Raw genomic sequence first — 20,888 nt, 5'->3', positions numbered from 1 at the left:
GATCAATGCTGAGCTCCTAAGAATTCCCATTGTAGTGTTTGTGGCTGAGTCTGATGGATGTAGCAAACAAGCCCTATTTAAATGAGCCCAGAGAAATCTCCAGCTGTTATTTATCAAAATCCCTCAGAATATGTTAAGAGGCCATGCTACAAAGCAAATATGATTCATACAACTTTCTACATCACCAAAATTGGTAATTCAATTTGTTGTATGTCTATTTTTGACCCAGCAGATTTGGTCACATTTTCAGAAGACCTATGATAGATTCATATTTGAGCCAAACTTCATGAATGTTTTTGTGACCAGGTAGTATGTGTTCCACTCATTTCATCAAAGAAAAATGAGAGTTTTACATTTAGAGTTTTTGCCATGATATACATGTTCTTTACAAGACTATGTCAACTGTATTTTTATTCTACGTGCACTTTTCAAATTTTGCTTTTAAAAATTGCGTTAAATTTGTTGAAGAGAATCCTAAAGTTTGCAGTAGCACGTACACTATATATTTAAAGTATTTTTTATATGTGTTTTTCTGTTTGTAGGCTCTCAAGACTTCTCGGTAGTGAGTATGGAGGAGGTAGCGCCCACTGTTCAAGAGACCTCTATCAAGAGGCTGGTGGTGGGACCTCTGGACATCAGACTGCACAGCAGTGCTGTCCACCGCATACTCAAGATGGTCACCTGTGCCATGGACCACGAGTATGAACCCTACTGCAAACCACAGCGAGGTCAGGCATCTAATGCTTACAGCTGCTCCATATGTTTTACTGGGCTGACTTTAACAGCTAAGAGTCAGCTAACAAATGATAGGTCACTGTACTGCCTACACTCACCAAATGTTACACTTGTTTCTTCTCTTCTCTTCTCTTCTCTTCTCTTCTCTTCTCTTCTCTTCTCTTCTCTTCTCTTCTCTTCTCTTCTCTTCTCTTCTCTTCTGAACTGCAACGATCTGAACTTTACAGTATCCTCATCACATTGTTATTTCCTTGCGCAACCCATCTTTCAACACAGCTGTACATGAAAGTAGTGACCTTTTGGACCACATAAGGGAGGATAAGCCAAACACCTTTGTTAGCGATCGTCGCTGCACAGCTATTGATGAGCTCATCCCTGGGATGTTGTGAAAGAACATGGAATGTGTGTCTGTGTGTAATATCTGTAGCAATAACTCTCATTTTTGCGAAACAATAACATCCGTAGGTTTCGGTTGATTCAGCATCTGCGATAGATAATAGATGATGGGGTAATTACTATAGAGCTTTTGACTAAAGCTGGGTAGGTAAGTGTGTTCCTTCCTGTTTCTATATGTGTCTGTTCTCTTTGGCATTTACTGGAGACAGATCAGTATAGTTATGACCCCTGGAACAAGGGGGAGGGTTCCTCTCCTCTCCTCTCCTCTCCTATTGTATTTGTATTTGAAATTTGTATTTGTATGTCTTCGTATTCTGTGCTATTATAAATGATCAACAATGATGTGTCCTTGTTCTGAGAAAGATGATTTTAAAGTTCCTCCCGTGGCATTGATTTAACCCTTAAAAACTCATGTCTGTTCATCAAATTAGATATTTACATAACGTTTCTTCCATAAACCAATACCTTCATGCCTTTACATTAGCTTAGATGTGACAATACACCTTTGCCTTCATGTAACGTGCATTTATCTAAATAGTCCCGGCCTTTATCTTCACTGCCTCTCCACTACTCGCATGTAGCTTCAAATCTGAAAGCATGAGTTTACTCTGGAAGTTTGGCTTTTGGATTTTAATATCGTTTTGGTAACACACAAAGGCTTGCCATTTCCCCATTTTTCCCCACTTTGCAGCTGAAATACAGGGTTACAGATGTAACCATGATTTTATGAACCCTGGATAACTGTCAGTGGCAGTGCTTAGCACTTGATATATTCCGTCTCGTGCAGGTGCAGGTTGTGTATTTATATCAACAAAGTTATGCGTGACCTTGGATGACCCCCAACCAGGTATAACTACTGGTGTCATCCATGTGATCATTCCAACAGAGTCTTCAAGTGGCTCATCGATTTCAAGTGACTGAGATGGCTTGCAGTCATCCATGGTTCATAGAACCGTGGTGATATAAATTACCGTTCTTTTTCACCCTTCCTGACTGCCTGAGGTAGTGCTCATCAATGGATGATTTATGACAACAGAGTTGCCAGGAATCCATATTACATACCTCATATGGCAACTTAAGGTAGCACCACAACCAATTTATGTAAGCATCTCCAACAGAAGCGTGCAGCAGAGTGAGACAAATGTTGTTCACTACCAGATGCAGTGCACCGGGGCGTCTGTGGCTCAGGGTTAGAGCCAGCGTCTTGTTATTGGAAGATCGCTGGTTTAATTCCCCTGGTTTGCATGTTGAAGTGTCCTTGGGCAAGGTCCTGAACCCAAAACTGCTCCTGATGTGCTGGTTGGCACCTTGCATGGCAGCCACCACCATCAGTGAATGGATGTATGTATGAAATACTGTAAGTCGCTTTGGACAAAAGCTCCTGATAAATATCCTAAATGTAAATATACAAGACCACATACACCAGCTAAAAAGTAGCTAACATTAGCGGAATCATTATTATTGTATCCTGTATGACAAGAAAGGGTCCAGGTGCACGAAGTTTCAATGCTTTTACTAATGCAGCCACGTTGCATATCACGAACAATATGGTGCCCATATATACAATGGAAAAGGTAGTAGACTTCAATGCCAAAAGTGTGTAAAAAATGAAAATGGTAAAACTTGAGACATCAAGCATTTGCCTCATGTCCTGTACATCTCCCAACTTGTTTACTATGAAATACAGGCAGATGTTTTGTTAACACATCTTCAGGAATACAAAATACATTTTGTATACAAAATTCAATCGCAATGGGCACATTGATCTGTTTTTGTCAAAGCATGTAGTCTGATATGTTAAATTTATGTTAACAAAAATGTCAGAAGGGTTAGGGTTAGGGTTAGGGTTTGAAGGTGTGCTGTTTACAATGGCAGGGCCATTTTGTTTACAATAAAAGAAATGAATCAAAAGCAATACTTTTAATAATTTCTTTGTCATTTGCAGTTTATTTTTGAGAAGGAAAACAAATAGATTAAAACTGTAAATCGAGTTGGGTGTGAAAAAATCAGAGATTCAATTTAAGGCCATATTGCCATTGGACATGTTAAAATAACTGCATTTTTGTTGGATGAGGTCTTCAATATAAATCTTGGTAGTTTTAGCAATGTTTGCATGAATATCAGCTGAGTTTGACTTTGCAGTGTAAAGGACAGATGTTCTGTGTTGGGACTGGGACTGTTCAGGATTTGTCTGGTCTGTGTATGTTTTTGGTGACAGGTGCGCTATACTCGAGCCTTTCTTTTTTTGGAATATGCTTGCTAAGACAGAGATAGAAGTCAGGAGGTTAAAGAAATTATACAGTTAGTGTACAGTACTTTCCAACAGCTCAGGAAGTACCACTTTCCTCCCCAAAACATGCTGTAAATAAAAGCTAAATTTGCTGGTGTCTGTGTTATTCATAAGATATTGCACTATTTAGAGTAGGAGGCTCCAACTTGCAAAATAGGTACAATGTGTCCATTTGTGTGGATGTTTTTTAAATAAACTGCTTAAGAACAATATCAGGAACAAAGTAAGAAGAGTTGGACTTGTTAAGTGGAACAGGAAAATACAGTGCAAGGTATGATTGTAATAGTTGTGTGTATGTTGGCATGTGCACTTTTTCTTTCTTATCAAATTTTTGCCTTTTCTGTGTGATTTAAATACATAGTGTTTCATTATCATGCCTCTGTGAACCATGTTAGCCGCATGTTTTTAGTAATTTAAACGTTGACTGTGGATGTTGATTTAAGCCCTGGCATGTCATGATTAGATTGGACATGGCAGCGCCAGATGAACCTGATGCGGACTGCATCGGTAGGCCAGAGAGCAAAACAGCTCTGGGATCAGGTTGTGAGCCCACCTTGGAGCTGGGATTGTAGCCCAACAGAACTTTTACTGAACTGAAAAATACCCATGTCCTGGGACCAGAGCCAAGGCTGCTCAGTAACAAAGGGCTCAGGTTTTGGTCCACCTCAGGTCCCGGACATGGTTTAGTGGTTCAGTGCTCTGGTCACTCCGTTCTTTTGGTGAGCACTGACCTTACTCGCCTCCATTTTATGTTTACTTGGTTCACTTCATTTTCTGCCTCTCCGGATGTTTCAGGTTATTGATTGAATGAGTGGTTTTATGACAGTTCAAAAACAAAGCTACTGGGAAACAGCCACTGTAATGAATATTGCTTGGAGATGCCAGTATTTTTATAGTGATGTTTATTTTATTTAGTGTATGAGGTGGTGGTTTTTGTGGGAAAATACTTTTTATTGCATTAATGCTGCAGGCGCAGAGGAGAGGCACCCACTCAAATAAACTGGTGTGCTTTAAAGCTAACTTCTCTCACTGTAAGTCCTCAAATCCAAATGTTTTGTCCTTTCCCACTCTATTTTATTTCAAATAATGCACCACAGGTCACATACTTGAGGGTTAGACTCTATGTAAAACATAGGGAAATCAGTTGCGTTTGTATTAATATATTTCATCTTTGCCCCCTACCTTTACTACACCTCTGAAATATGTGTCAGTATTTGTTCCAAGGCTAACATGATTCTGTCTGTTGTGTCACTGTTTCTGTAGAAATGGCTGAGGAGAGCCATGGTCCAACTACTCCTGAAGAGATATCAAGTTTAGAGGAATTCATCCCAACCAGACTTACGTGCCTCACTCTGCTCCAAGTCTCAGTCACTGTCTCCATGGCAGAGTTCAACCTCCTCCATACACTAATGCCTGTTATCATGGGACACAACAAGGTAGTGCTTACAAACTTGATTCTGCAAATGTCCCTCTATGTATGTCCTTATCTTCCTTGAGAATCTCTTTTTTAAGGACCATTATCATGTCATGGGTGACTGCCTTACATACATGTATGATCTGAAAATCTAGTATGCAAAAAGGAAGGGAGAAAGTATGATATGCACACATGATGATCAGACACTTCTAGTGACTTACAGTAGACACTGATGTGGAAGCTTCTATACACTTGTCCGAACAGGCATCAAATTAATAGGTAGCTTTGATTTTGACAAGCTCTTATTCAAAAGATACCTATGGAAAACAAATTGTAATAGGTGCTTATTGCCCCTTTGAACAGGTAAATATCTTGTTAAAAGGGTCTCATAAATATCTTAATATTTCAGATATCTCAAAGAGGATAAATACATTAGGCATTCTTCTGCTAAAAGGAAAAAATCAGATTTCACTTTATTCTACAACTGGCTTAGTTTCGTATTATTTTATTTTATTGTATATTGTTTCTGAGTACATCGTAACAAAACAGTAAAAGTAAGTACAAAATTAAATTCAAACATCTAATCCAGCCATTATTCACATACATACACATTACATACATCATTTAAGTCACATATCTAGATTTAATTTAAATATAACAACTCATCAAAGAGTGAACCTACAGATACACGAGGGAACTGATGTGGACAACTTGACTTTTTACTGTAAAAATAGGATATTTGGATATGTACATATGGATATGAATTCTCACTTGTTTTCTTTCACCCCCTTTTATATCTTCAACTTGCCAGACTGCACCAGGCCTGGCCAACATACCAGTGTTTCAGCCGCTGCGCCCTCTACCTGCTGTGCAGTTCCAGGTGGAAAGGGTGAATGTTGAACACTCTGTGCCCATGTATGCTCCAGAGCTAGTCAGCACTGTCAGCAGTCTCAGCCAACCATCTGACAACCTGTTGCATCACTGTTATGCACACTTCTACCTTAAGGTGAGCACAACAATATTCTACTCAAATCCTAGCTGTCCTTTCAGCAGACAGAATGTTGGGACATACAGTCAATAACACTAATATTTTCACTGAACCTTGACATTCTGCTGTTAAAAGAGTTGTTTTCTAGACAAGAAGTGTATCGTACATCTACAACTGACTTTTCCAAATAGGTCAATCTGATCTACTAAGACATCTTTGTTTCACGTTTGCTGAATTGATAGTCTCATCCAAAAAAATATTTGCAGTTGAAGACAGATAATAGGCAGCAAGGTGGTGCAGTGGTTAGCGGTGTTACCTCACAGCAATATGGCCCTAGGCTGGAAAACCCGCTGGGGCAGGGCCATTTTGTGCGGAGTGTGCATGGGTTCTGTCCGGGTACTGTGGCTTCCTCCTACAGTCCAAAAACATGCAGGTTAGGTCCATTGGTCACTCTAAATTGTCCTTCCAGGTGACTTCCAGGGTGTATGCCGCTACTCACTCAATGTCAGCTAGGATTGGCTCCATGAACGAACAAATGACTGTGCGAAGGATAAGCAGTTATGGATAATTAATTAATGAAAATATGATGATTGTTAATGGTATTTGATAATATACGGTCAAAACTTGCAGTAGAGTGTAAGCAAAACTATGTTTTTTTCCTCTCCTTTAGTATTTTTGATTAGTACAGGTTTGTATGTGTCTTTATTTTGTCTATTTCACTTTATTTATTTTAGTTTAGTATACAGTTTCTATACACTATAGTCTGAAGTCAGCCAGGTCAACCGCATGGCCACAGCTTTGTCTTTACTCTGAAATAACCTTAATGACCCTTTTAATGACCTTTTCACCTGGTCATAAAAATCTCAGCACTAAGCTTCCTGATGAGCCCCAGTCCAACTCTGGTCTACTTCATGGCTTTTTTCTCCCAGCAAGATTGATAGAATCATACAGGCTTGTATTGTGCAGCTGTGGCATTCCCGTGTTAATGCATTAATTGTATAGTTTTGACTGGTAGTTTGAAGCTCAAAGCTCAGTGTTGATTATAGTGACACATCTAAATGGGGATTGAGACAAAATATTTTTTAAAGTTGTGATATTAGAACATTTTAGCTGTTCCTCAGGGGGATTGGGGACACTAGTGATATGGCTCTGAAAATTCTGACTACTCAGCTGCGAGAATATTTATTTCTACAAATTGTTGCCGTTTATTAATTGATTGAGTATTGAATGACTGCAGTAAGTACATTTTTGACTCCCACTTTGCATTTCAAATTGACCTATGAATAAACTATAAAGAAAGAAGTGTATTCTTAGTTTCCTTAAAGGGCCCGTGAAATATGTTTAAAACTATGTAAGCTTCCGAAAATTCAACTTATTAACCTTTTAGGAAGCCTGGATAACAGATATGGAATAATCTGGGGTGGCCCAGTCTGGCCTGGTATGGCCTGGCTATGTTTTTTTAAGGCAGGATGTTTGCTGGACATCATGCTGGTAGTCCTTATCACAGGGTCACTGCAGGGTTAACAGTCAACTGGTCAGCGGCCAAGGATCATTCTAACCAATCAGCCAGTCAGTATCTCTATCTGCCAAGGTACTAATTCTACCTCTGGATTTTGGCACAGGGATCATGACAGGGTGGAGGTCATTCTGGACGCAATTCACCCACTTGAGGAAGTGATTTGAAACGGGTATAAACCAAGGCTTATCTTAAGCTGTGTTTTATTGACACTGGCAGTCAAAGCTAAGGTGTCTGTCTTGAAGGTAGTAGTTAGCTATTGTCTCACTTTTCCATGGTAGTAGACAAGAACTCAAAGTCAGCCTGTTTGCTTGACAAGGAAGTCACAGTAGTAAATAGATCAATCATAATTGGAATAATTGGGTCATTTGAATAAATAGTTGCTTCAGGCCTCTGAAGGTGTCCTAGAAGAACCTGAAGTGAATCAGTCTGTAGCTGTATGGCCCAAAACGTACATTTCAATAGCTGGTTTTATTATGTTTACATCGGCATCTGACAGTCACACAATCCAACTTGATATGCTACTCATGTTTGTAATAGGAAAAGACAGTTAATTATCATTCTAGTTTTATCCAAGCTTTTGTCTCTCTGCTCTTGGTCCATCTGCGTCGCAATGGGGTTTGGTGGAGCTTTACTTGCGGGAATTCACTGAGTCCTGCTCTGTGCATATATAGCAGCTGCATGTTGAACAGCTGGGCCCAGCCATCATACACTACCTCCAATATTAAACAGGACTTCATCCACAAGGCTCACTTCATGGAGTATGCAGATGTTGACGTTGCAGTACAGTGTGTGTCTGATTGTGTGGCAGAAGCTTTGATAATGAGAAAATGAAGTTGAAACATGCTGTCACTAAAAGACAAAAATCTCCTCTTCGAAAAAATAGATTACTCTTACTGACCAGTGATGTTAGAACCTTGGTACAATCTGGACCTGATCAATCTGAACTGTATGAGGTGTGTTGTGATGGCGCTGTGTGCAAGCATCGGTGTTATTTGTTGCTGTTGTAATTCTTGTAATAATAAACAGAGTGAGTCAGCAGCCTTGATTGTTACTAACTTTTCTGTACACTCTCATTGTTACTGTATGTACAGTACAGTATGTACAGTTATTCTAATGCTAATGAACGGCACCAAATACCCACAAACATTTAAGCGTGACGCTGTGGATTCCTAGCTCAGTGATGTGTATCCTCATTAAATCACAGTGCAGTGGCTTCGTCCCTCCTGCCATGTACTGTAATAAGTTATACCTTGTAAAAGTATTACAGGAAAAAGACACAACTTGTAGTTTTCTATGTACATCAAGTATATGAATATTCTTGAGAGTTCAGCGTCAGGATACCTCTTAACGGTGCCTCCCATCTCTTGAACACTTTCTTTCTTTTTCTCTTTCTTTTTTCTCCCTCCCTTACCCCAGGTGTTTGGGTTCCAGGCAGGTTTGACATGCCAGGAGAGTACAGGGGGTTTCCTGCCTCTCATCCCCATCATTCCGTCCTTCAGCACTGCCCTCTATGGGAAGCTAATCCAGATGCCTGAATACTGGTGAGTTTCCAGCACTTGTAAAATAAAAGAAAACTTGTGTGAGCCCAGAAGCAGGAAGAGTTTCCTTTGTGAACTTAGATTATTAGATGTAAATTGATAACTGCAGTTGATTTTTAAAGGTAAATGGATCATCATCAGATTGCCTTTTAAACTCTTTGGGTTGAAGTGATGTCCAGTGAAAATAAGTTGGTGAATGTCAGTTTATTATTATCTATTTATTTTTTGTGTTCATGTTTGATTGACTGACCTAACACTAAAGGTTTCTAATGATTGTCTCCAAATGTTGTGTCTTTCTGCAATTGCTGCTCTTGGGCTGACACAACAGAAAACATTATTTTGATCTTCCAGAGGAAATTATTTCTGAGTGTTTGGTTCATGTAAACATCTGTGAATCTTTGCACTCCAAATGCATGCTGAGAAGGCCTCCAAAAATGATTTCAGTCTGCAGTACAAATGTCAAGTTGGTTATAAATATGTTGTGCAGAAAATCCCTACAGGCTGAGCACCATACTGCTGTACCCATTTTCTGAGATCCAGGTCAGGCATTGTACAATTTAACATTTTGATTGAGGTTTTTACTCACAGCACAAGATGATTAAGGTCAACACATGCTTAGAAGTAGGCACTGCATATGTGATGTACATGTCATTGTGTAATGGTTAAGCTACAAAACTACAGTAATTGGATAGATGTTTTACATTCTACAAGCACCTGTGGGTGGCATTATAGGTAATAATCGCCCTCAGTTACTTAGTAAAGATGCCTACCAAAGTGACATCAGGCTGATTCTGGAAAGGTCTGAGAGTGCACCTCCTATGTGTATGCGTACTTTTGAATGTTTATATCCATGTTTGGTTGTCTATATACAGTGTGTTTGTCTATGTGTGTGAGTTTGTGCTCATAGGCACATGTATTCTATTTTACTAAGAGGACTGCAGCCTTCCGCTGGCAGTGCATCAAAATGTATTTAAAGTGATGGATGAACCACTTCTCCAGCGGTCAGTTTGGAAAACAGTTTGGAAAACAAAGGATAGGAATATAAGACAACGCTGCGTAAAGGGATAAAAACAAAAATTTGCTATATCCCAGTCTTTGTACCAGACAGTGAATGACTCATTTGGGATGTCCCCTAGAGAGGTGAAGAGAGGACAAGAAGGAGAGGAGTTTGTGTTCGGAGGTGAAACAATTGGACAAATGTAGGATTTGAGAGAACTAACCAAGAAATTGATTGAGAGTTTTTAAATGTTGAAGCTATCAAAATTCAAAGAAAATGGAAGAGAACAAGGAGACATAGACAGAGAAAGACACTGCACTTGTCAACACACCAGTGTCTAATTTTGTGCAGACAGCAACACTTAAGACAGAATGGAGGAAAGAGAATAAGAGAGGTTGGAAGATGCGTTGAGAGAAAGAGATGAAGATGGGAAATAGTGTAAATAGACTGCATGGAAGAGGGATGAGACAAAAACTTGGAAAAGATGGACAAAGTGGAGTATGAATGAAGGGGGAGACGAGAAAAGAACAACAACTGTAGAAGATGAATGTTCTCATAAAAGGTTACCTGTGTTGATCTCCGTGTGTACAGTTGAAAGTCATGGAGCTTGGCTTTACTTTCATAACTGAAAATGTTGTGATGAACATGACTGACTCTTCTTGAACTTTTTCTCCTATGTATTCTAAATAAATGGATGAGTACGGCTGCACAGTTTAACAAGATATTATTGAAATTGCAATATGGTCAATTGTAATATCCAAGTCACAGGAGCTGCAATTTTTTGATTAAGGTAAATTGTGTGACAACATACCATTGAACATGCTTGTTTGGCACAGACCCCAGCAAAAATCACTTCACAATAATTGCAATATGATTTGTTCGGCCCTTGATTATCTTATGTCCTATCTTTCATCTGTACTCATCACACTGAAACAACATTGTATCATATATATGTACAGTATATTTAATATTCAGTTTATTATCAATTTACCACACAAATAATATATGGATCTCTTTCTTTTTACTGCTAGAGTAACGCAAGCACATCTACACACACACAAACACACACACACACACACACACACACACACACACACACACACGCACACACACACACACACCTTGTGCCCTCTCTCTCACACCTTGCAGTCAGAGTGCCTGTTAAAGCAGGAAAGCTGTGTGAGGCTAGCTTGGGAATCGTTTTCCCCCCATTAGTTTAGATTTAAACATGTCAAGGAGCTGCAGATGTTTTTGACTTTTCCTGACTTCTTCTCCAGGCAAACATTGTATCTACTGTACAGTGGTTAGCTGACCACATAGGGACACACAAGGCCCTCATTCATTGTGGTGTGTGAGTGTGTCTGTAGACAGAACCTGATTCCCTGTGCTTTTCTGCTCCCAATAAGAGACTGCTAGCTGCTTGTTTGATCTCCAGCTCCCCCCCTTTCTGCCTTGCCAGCCTCAAATAGTGGATTCAGATGTAAAACGGATGTTATTTTTCTCCCTGACAATCACTAGATGTTTCTCATCTCCAGAGAGGCTCCTAGATCAATGCCCCCCCATGGCTTTTCTTTCAGCCCAGACCTTCTTGAGAAATAACACTGACAACCTCTCACAGAGTCTCCTGACACATTAAGAAAATACTCTGTTATTCTTTGTTGTATCAACCCTTTGATGGAATACAGCATGTCCAGTAACAGTGTGCACTTGCAGTCCTTATCTTGGCATTATTTGAATAGATGTTAGACTTTGTGATGGTATTGCGGTCATACCTCAAAACACGTCAACACGCAATACCCAAGATAATTGTACTGGCCTTAACAGGATTATTTCCGCTCCATCTACTTTTCTTCATTCCTCCAAATGTTTCCGACACCTGGACAGGTTAGAAGCACTTCTAGCATTTTCAAACAGTTGCCTGTTTGTTTCCCTGTCAGACTCTTTCCAGTAGATCATAATGGGACAGGGTGTATTGCGCGGGGTTATGAGTTCTGAACCTGCCAGTTCAGGCTTGATGCGACTCGTATTTGACCCTTTCTGTCTAAACTGGAGGTATGACTGTCTTGCTTCCTGACCTGTGTGTTGCTACAGTCAAAATCTTATTAACACAAGCTGACAGTTTGCTCCTGGAAGAATGATGATGAACAGGTTTGACAGAGAAGAAATAGAAGAGCATATCGGAAGGGATTTGTTCACAGTCAGCAATGCTAATAAGTGAATATTGGTCTATACATTTGTTTCCTTTTGTGCTGATGTCGTCTGCTATGGTTAGGCACAATTTTGGTGAGTGAGTTTAAAACCTGGAAAAGGTCCTGGATGGACAGTGAGATGAAAGACTAAGTGCACATTTTAACTTGAGCTGACTTAATTCTCAGTGTGTTTGAACAATGGCTGACAGATGCACAGTCAGACAGACAGTTCCTCTCCTAAATGTGAGTGACACATTGAAGGAAGCCAAAAGATGCACTCCACCAGGTGGTAGCATTTAATTTGACTGTATTGATGTTTGTTTTGGGACTGCTGCTCAGCGCTGATGTAACTCCAACAACACCCCTTTCCAAGATGTTCTGTTCTCTGAGCGGACACTGAGCAGAGCTGCACAAGCTTTTGAAGTTTTAAGGAAATATAAAAGAAAGTGGAAAGCATGAGACCTTAGTGAAGGTGTAGGAGCATGCCAGTGAGAGAGTAGTCTGAGAGAAAGAGCTGTCTCAGTTTCTTTGTCAGTCAGTAGTTTTGTTATGCAGAGTCTTGGATCAGCTTTTCCATTACAAATATAAAAGGTAGCTTTAGATTTGTCCCCCTCTGGACTCTATTAAAAGTAAATGGTGACTGACAGGAGAGAAGAGTAGCTTGGAGGAGCAAAGTATAGAAGGTGATGTCATATGCACACATTTTGAATCCCTCGCTTGTGTTTGTCATTGTGCAGCCAGCTCATGCTTAAGCAATCGTATATATATGACTGCCAGGTGATCATAGGGGATTTGGAGAGGCACTGGGCGTTTGTGAAGACCCAGCACCTCTCCTGATGAGTTGGCTCACAGTGAGTACTGTAGCTCATGTTTCCTTCAGTCTCACCACAAAGGCTCCAGCCTCTCACAGTGGGCAGCATGGGGCTTTCATGGGGAAAGTACACTGCCTTACCATCTTCTCTCTGCCAGTCTCGGCTTTTCCTGGGCATTTAGTATTGTGTGTGAGTCCTTGGATGTATCCAATTAGACTGAAATGTCTTTTCCCCCCCTTTCAGGCATAACTAAATTTTAAGAAAGGTTAATTGCTCCACAGCAATTGCAGACTCTGACCTTGTAGTTTCCCATTTGGCATTTTTGATGAATTGAAAAGTTCACCCACCAGAAACTAATATATTGAAAAGCCTCTGACAGCAATCTCATATTTTAAATCACTGGAAAGTTGGCAATATAAGTGTTTTCATGTTGGAGTAGGCGAGGGTGGCTCATGCAACCTTCTCTACCAACATTCCCTAAAATGCCCTTGTAAGGGTACCTTAGCACAGTTGTAATGTATTAACCTCCTGGCCTTAGTTAAAATGACCTCAACTGATGTAATGCAACCCATGTTGTATCTGTAAAGATTTGGGGAATAAACTTTAGAGGTTGGAAACTGCCCAACAAACTGAAATGTATAATTTGGTTGTATAATAAAGTGCATTATCTGGACTGACACTCTGTGGCATTGTGTCCAGGTATCACTATGGCTAATATATAACTAAAAGTTAGTGTTAGCTGTTGTTAAACAGTAAGCTCAGGGCCATTTGATCACTGTCGCTAGATCTTAGGTTAGAAGGCACCAACTGAGACACTGAGATAGTTAAGAATAATGCCACTAACTCTGATATGAAGGACTACATGCTAAAAGGGGCTTTTACATAGAAATGTACTGCATTGTTGTAACTACAGTATACAATAAGGATATTAGTCAACAGCAAGCTACTAGAACACAAAATTTAAGACTTACTTACATATATTTAAATCGTGTAAGGATAGTAAGGATAGTAAACTAAGATAAATATTGAAAAACGATATAATGTCAGAGTTTCCTCTACCACCGTGCTACCCAAGCAGACAGATAATTTGGTCAGCCAAAAAAACAAAATTCTCTGAAATGAACTTTCACTCCCAGTGAATTAAAATGCAGCTGAGAGGCATCAGGCTGTACTTATCCCTAATGAAAGGCGCTGTATGGGGCCGACAGCTTCACAGCGACTCTACTGAGAGTTTCAATTGGTCTGGCTGTGAAACCAGTTATCCCAGATAAAATCGGTGCCTGCAAAAAAAAAACCCCAAAAAACTGTGGGGCTGGAAGGTGGCAGTAACGAGGGGATGTTAGAAGTGCCACCTGCAACGATCTCACCAAAACCTAACCTCACTCTCTCACTCATGCACGCACACACTCACACTCACACCATATAATATTCCTTATACAGGGCCACCTGACGGCAGCAGCATATGGAGGCAGGCCAAGGCCGGGGCCCACCAACCAACCAACCAACAAACCAGCAGCAGCCCAGTGTGGCTCGTCACATTGCAGGTCGTAATTCAGCCCCATGCCAGCTTTTATGTGGAGTTTTTAGCAGCCCCTATTCCTCGCTCAGCTATTTCTGAGGGGATAATTTCTCAAAGCTTGTGGCATTACAGGTGCATGTTATATAGCCCCAAACGCTGACTTGCCTTGCAAACATTTCTGAATAGAAAAGAATGTTGGCTCTCCCTTGATATCTAATTATTGATCTAACTCTATTAGAGTGTCAATGATTAGGTCAGTTTTTAGCACTACCTGTTGGATTTTCTTTTATGTGAAGTTGAGAAGTCCTTTACTATGTCTGGACCAGTAGTCTAGACTTTAGATTAGCTCATGTTGTGATTTATGAATGCTGCTTGAGGCATCTGAGGCATGAGGCTTCTGGTGTGATTGTAATGCCCCATTACCCCTGTTCATAGTTAGTCATAGCAAGCTGCTCCTGGTCTATGTCTCCAAGCACAGCCAAGAACGGGAGGACAAATGCTTTCTGTGTCCTTCAGTGGTGAGCCATAGAGATCCAAGTCAAATTTAGCAAATGTACATGAACAGCATTCACCGGTGGGAACATTGACTGTGGCTGTTACATTTGTCTACTCGCCATTTTGGCAGGTAATATCATTAATAAGTGGAATTGGAATAATCATTTTGGCTGATGAAAACTGATTTGGGAGTGGCAGTTGGATGGAAAAGTCCATTTCTGTGCACTGAGTATACATTTATATGACTTACGACAGAAATCTTGCGAATGATGTCACACAGGCAGCTTCTGCGTCAACTGTTGTGCCCCTAAACCAAACTTTGATTAGGGTTTCTTTTATAATGAAGTAATCACTTGTATTACTCATCAATGTCTTAACTGAGATGTCTGTGGAGGCAGGGTTAAAGTAACTGAGAGCTGTTACGGTGAAGGATAATTGAATGACCTTAAATCAACGTGTGGTTGCTGTGGTCATGCTCTGCACTGAGTTGCGGTTCGGAGGCCTTAAGTGCAGCAGGGAATTCATTTAGTTGAACGCATGAACTAGGCCCTTCCCTGTTCTTAAAGAAACATGGTAATGTTTGGAGAGAGAAAATGTTTTCACATGATGAAGCTGAAGGGATGTAGGCACACACTGCAACAAGTAGGCTTTATGTATTAACAGGTGTGTATTAAAAGCCTGGAATGGCATATGATGTAATATTGTTCCACTTTTCTCTCCGATGTTCGGGAGTGCAAAGGATTGCGAGCTGCAAGGTAAAACATCATATTCCGTGTGGCACATTCTATAAAGTCTTTTGGCCAACTTTGTCATGAGGACTTTTTTTTCTCCTCTACATCTGGTGTCAGACAGTTTTATTTGGTTTTATGGCTGACAGGGATCAATGGACGTATTGAGGAGCCCTGTATTAAGGAAATTGCATCAGCGAATGCGAGGCTGGTGCACTCACTGATTGACGTCTCAGTCAGGAAGCTTCCATGCCTTTCTTTTAGCATTCAGACAGTCAGTGCTACAGAAACCATAGCTGCTCTGCTGTCGAAGCTGTTCACTTGCCCTTATGATTACAAGTGTCATTTGGTAGCTTAAATCAACATGGGTTTCAACTCTCAACTCAAGTGTATATTATAGGCTGTAATGTTTTCAAGAGTCAGTATTCTTGCAGTCCAAGAATATCCATTGAATTTTTAACTATACCATGAGATGTATTTGGATGTACAGACCTGAGCCAAGATAGGGAATTCAGGAGCAGCTGTAGATGTTTTCAGTTGACTGAAAGACTCCATTAATGCCTGAATTAGTCATCTGAGGAGCTGAAGCTTGAGGGAGGGAAAACAGTGGGAAATAGGGAAGGGTAGATGGATTATCAGCTCTGAGTGGATTATCATCTACTGTGGTGTGCATTCCACTGTCCTCTCCTCCCCACCAGGCCTCAGTACTGCTCCATCGCTTCCCAGACCCAAGCCCATCCACTTTTCACTGCTAAAAAATTGGTGTCACCATGAAAAAAAGATTTTAACTTGGGAAGGGGACCTCACTGGAGTCCGTTTTCTTATCCTTCATGACCATCTGCATGAAGGTCAAAGGCCTTGAGAGAATAACACTGAGGACAACTAGTCTGGATCAAAATAAAGGGCAGCCGGTGCTTCCGTTGAATGCTGCTTTCGTTGCTATGACAACGGGACAAGCAAAAGTTTGCAGCAAGATCTAAAAGTATGAATGTGATATTAGGTCTGTAGTCTCCGGTCAGAGGTCTTCTATCTCTGTGTGTCCTTATAAGGAACCGCAGGTCCTCCACAGCTGGACATGTTGGACAGAGGCAGGAAGCTACGTGCACACACGGACGCACCATTATACCAACACACATACACAGGCCTCTTGATGTGTTTTCCTTTAACGCCTGATGAACCACGTCATTGCCATTTTCTCGCCTTGCGGTCTGCAGCTGTCTGCACAACTTGATTAAAACATTTCTTTTAGTAATCCCTGTGTAATGAAGCCCTCTCCTGAGAAGGATCTGTGTGTGTGTGTGTGTGTGTGTGTGTGTCTCTTTCTCTCTCTCTCTCTCTTTTGGGTCAGGGGTCCTCCAGATGGGAGGAAGGGGAGGTCCGTGTGTATGTATGTGTGTGAAAGAAAGAGAGAGTGGAGTGTTTCTTTCTATGAAGAGTTTGGGCTGTTAAGGGCCGATGATTGAGAAATGCACACATGGAACACCTTTGACCTTGGGGAACCACAAAACCTTGAGCTGCGGCCACAATTACAGTCCCTGCCTCCCCCTAACTCATACCCAGATCCAACACAGAGGCTTTAAAGAGTGTGGTTAGTTTAGAGGATGGATGTCACCACAGATTGAGGTTGAGAGATAAAATGAGAAATGCAATGAGAAATGTCAATTCAGTCTTATGGTGTGATGTGAGCCGAATTAGAATATATTGTGTCAATAAAAGATGGCTGGCAGTTATTGTGGTGCTTTTATAGAAGAGCAAATGTACTTTTTTTTTTTCTTTTGGCCTTTTGTCGCTCTATTTGATAGGACAGCTTGACAGGAAATGGGATGAGAGAGAAGGGGGGGAACGACATGTAGTGTAGCAGAGAGCCGCAGCTCGGACTCGAACTCATGGCAACTATAGCGAGGACGCAGCCTCTGTACATGGGACGAATGCTCTACTGTTGCAGCCATGAAATTTACATTTTTCATTCTTCTTCTTCTTCTTCTTCTTCTTCTTCTTCTTCTTCTTCTTCTTCTTCTTCTTCTTCTTCTTCTTCTTCTTCTTCTTCTTCTTCTTCTTCTTCTTCTTCTTCTTCTTCTTCTTCTTCTTCTTCTACTTCTACTTCTACTTATTCTAATTTCTCTTCTTCTTCTTCTACTTCTACTTCTACTTCTTCTAATTCCTCTTCCTCTTCTTCTTCTTCTTCTTCTGCCTCCTTGCCTTCGTCTTTGTCTTCTTCTTCTCCCAACTGACATCCAGGTGGTAAAATGATAAGTTTCCCCATCTCCTAATTCAGCCACTTAGGTGTTATTGTTCAGCATGAAGTGCTTGCATGATTTATAATGTTCATTTGGAGGCTTTGCAAGAGACTGTAGCAAGTCTTTTGTAGATAAAAGAGGGGACTTGAGAGCAGCCCATAACTCACTCTGGTTATTTTCAAGAGGGGTCAGTGACCTTGGCTTGGAAAGATGGGGAATTCTGCAATACTTTAAATCAATCTGCACCGTACAGAAAAAAAAGGTGCAAGCTGTCAGTCTTCCCTTTCCCTCCAGTTTCAGCCTGATTCCCTCCAAAGGAGCATTAGTGGTAGAAGATTTTGTTAACTGCTTGAGTTGGGGAATGTTTGTGTTGGTTAATTAAGGTAGGGTGTGACAGTGAAGGATTTGTAGAAACCTCAGATAACTTATCACTTGTCTCAAGACGGTGGCTATCTGTTGCATCTATCAGACAAATATGTCAGCCCATAATGGATTACATTGTCGTTTCTGTGGGCTGTAGATAAGTTTAAGTCAAGAGAAAGTAGCACATTGTGAGGCAAGTCAGAAGTGATTGACTGCTTTGTTGACTTTTTGTTTGTTTTACTGACTTGAATCTAGTCTACGTGATCATTTGGAGAACTTCCACCAACTTCTAACTTTTGACAGTTCATTGGAGTATCATGTTTCAGTTTATGTGTAATTTCCCACTATACAGACATAATCCACCTGTGTCAGGGATTGTGTGTTTTTGTGAGTGGGCCTCCTTCATTCTCTGTGGTCCATTGATGGTACAGACACCTTGCTACACATCTCCCGCCCACATCCCGGCCCCCACAGCTGTCTGTGTCACTGTATTTTGGAAAGAGTGAGGGGACTTATGTTTAGTACTGTACAGGATATGAGTAATAACAAAAATGAACATTCTGGAAAGTGTGCACAGGTTCCAAGCTTGTATTCTGGGACACTGTGTAAACCATTAGGACCAGCTGCTCTTGGCGATATTCCCTCAATCACGGCAAGATGCTGATCTTAAAAAAAGAATTTGCTGACCACATTTGGCTGTGCTGTTCAGGCATATACACTTGCTTTTCTCAGTATTGTCCTCTTTCAGAACATTTCCACTAATGCCAACATATGCAGATTTCAACACATTAATGGACATCTACAAGTATGCAACATAAACTCACTTAACTATATGTACACACAGCCACATCACCCAACAGCCTTCTTTAATTAGGCTACATTTATTCTTGTCTGTAAAAGTACAAAGCAGCTACCTACCAGTTCTGCTACTCCTGAGTTTGTATTGGACCTTTTCCAAATGGCTTTTTTAATGAGACTCCCCATGTTAGGTATTATTTTACCTGGAGAATAACATATGACCCACAGGCTTGTGGTCTCTATCCTTCTCATGGCTATACTTGCTTGTTTTCCCCTCATTTTTGTTTGTGTTTTCTTCGTGGTACGATCATATTTTCCTTTTCTCTCCCTTTTTGTTCAGTTTGCAAAAGATACATCCTTTGACTATTACATATGCTTAGCGTGTTTTACATGCACACACACATATAGCAAGACAATTCTTGTCAGACCTCAGTATTGGCAGCTACTTTTAGAATTGTTCCAGTTCCAGGTTGTTAGAGAAGCAGGCCCTCGTCAGCTGTTGCCTCATTACTGCTGCTGATTGTGCTCTGGCTGACCAACCTGCTATTATTGTGTTTTTATGTATGTACAGGTGTGTATACACGTGTGATGTTGTGACAGCGTATTTGTTGGCATGTGCATATTGGCAAACATTAATTTATTTATGTCTGTACAGGTGCTGGCATTTTTGTCTGTGTGTCTAAATGTGTGTATGTGCATTTCTGTGCCTGTGTGTGGCCTCTTTTAAGCAGCAATCGCAGCCTGGTAGCTAGAGCCCCAGCTGTATTTGTCTAAATATAGTTGTGACCACAGTCAGACCAGACCAGGAAGCTGATTAGCCTGAGAACCAATGGTCCGAATGGATCTCAGCTATTATGATGTGAAAAAGATTGGTACAGACATGGCGTGAACTAGAGGCTGTTTGAATGGAATCCTCGGCGTAGGTAGTGATACCTTATACTAGTAATGGCAAAATGTCACTAGATGACTCTGAGCCAATCTTTGTAGCTAACAGAAAATATGTTGTGAGGGTCCTCTGTGAAGTCAACTCCCTGTTAAATTTCACTCATTCAATTTAATGACTAAAAATAATTTGCTGTCCCTGCTTTATGTCTGCATTAGAGCATGTACACAGAGGAAACAGTCTAGGCAAAGAGCACCACAGCTGGTACGGTGCTCATGACTCTGACTCACCCCCTGCACAACACCATGCCCTGTTCTGCCTGATTTTGACAGGGACACTGGACAGAAAGAATTTGTGCCAGCAAGGCAGTTACCCAGCCAAGCAGTCAGCAAGTCAGCCAACTTGCCTGTCCTAGCCCCGGTCTAGTTCTTCGTCACTCAGTCACGGCTCCAACAGGGGACAGGTCGGGAAATGAGGCCTAATGTTGTTGAAATACACCAGAGGAAAGCATATTTCATTGGCTGAAATTGAAACACCTTATTTTTCATAGCTCCTGACTAATTTTGATTTCCTTTTAACATACTCCTGGTGGCCTCTGTGTTTTAATAAAAAAGTTATTGACTTAAAGGACTACTGTGAGGTCAGAGACAGCCTATTCAATGAGGCACTGAAGTTCAAGCCAAGGACCTGATTTCTTAAATTAGGAGTCAGGATCCGAAATGGGTTGTGGGCCCACTTCTGGTGGGTCCACACGTTATGAGTAGAAGAATGCTGTAATGAGTTTTGCTCCCCAGGCTATGGACTCCGTTTATAATACGGATTGTGCTCTGTAGCAGTAAACTGCATTTTGTGAGTCGCCCCTTGCATATGTTTCACGTTTTAAGATATGTTTTATTGTAGTCATTTGTTACTGCTGTTGATGATGCAGGTATTAGGACTGCTATTTTTACCTCTTGGATACTTTTGTTTCCTTCAAGCCCTGTGGTA

The 20,888-nt window shown here is 40.8% G+C and overlaps 1 protein-coding gene across 4 annotated transcripts in view; it reads left to right on the top strand.

Moving 5' to 3' along the window:
* The window catches only part of vps13b (vacuolar protein sorting 13 homolog B), a 329,852-nt gene that overhangs the window by 50,136 nt on the left and 258,828 nt on the right, over positions 1-20,888 (top strand). For all 4 annotated transcript variants that reach the window (XM_030393719.1, XM_030393722.1, XM_030393718.1 and 1 more), the window contains exons 13-16: positions 543-728; positions 4,685-4,857; positions 5,647-5,841; positions 8,759-8,883. In XM_030393719.1, the coding sequence (XP_030249579.1) occupies positions 543-728; positions 4,685-4,857; positions 5,647-5,841; positions 8,759-8,883 (679 nt within the window). The remainder of the gene's footprint in view (positions 1-542; positions 729-4,684; positions 4,858-5,646; positions 5,842-8,758; positions 8,884-20,888) is intronic.

This window comes from Sparus aurata, chromosome 17 (assembly GCF_900880675.1).
Source record: "Sparus aurata chromosome 17, fSpaAur1.1, whole genome shotgun sequence".
Classification (NCBI taxonomy): Eukaryota; Metazoa; Chordata; class Actinopteri; order Spariformes; family Sparidae; genus Sparus; species Sparus aurata.
This window is presented reverse-complemented; position numbering and strand designations above follow the sequence as displayed.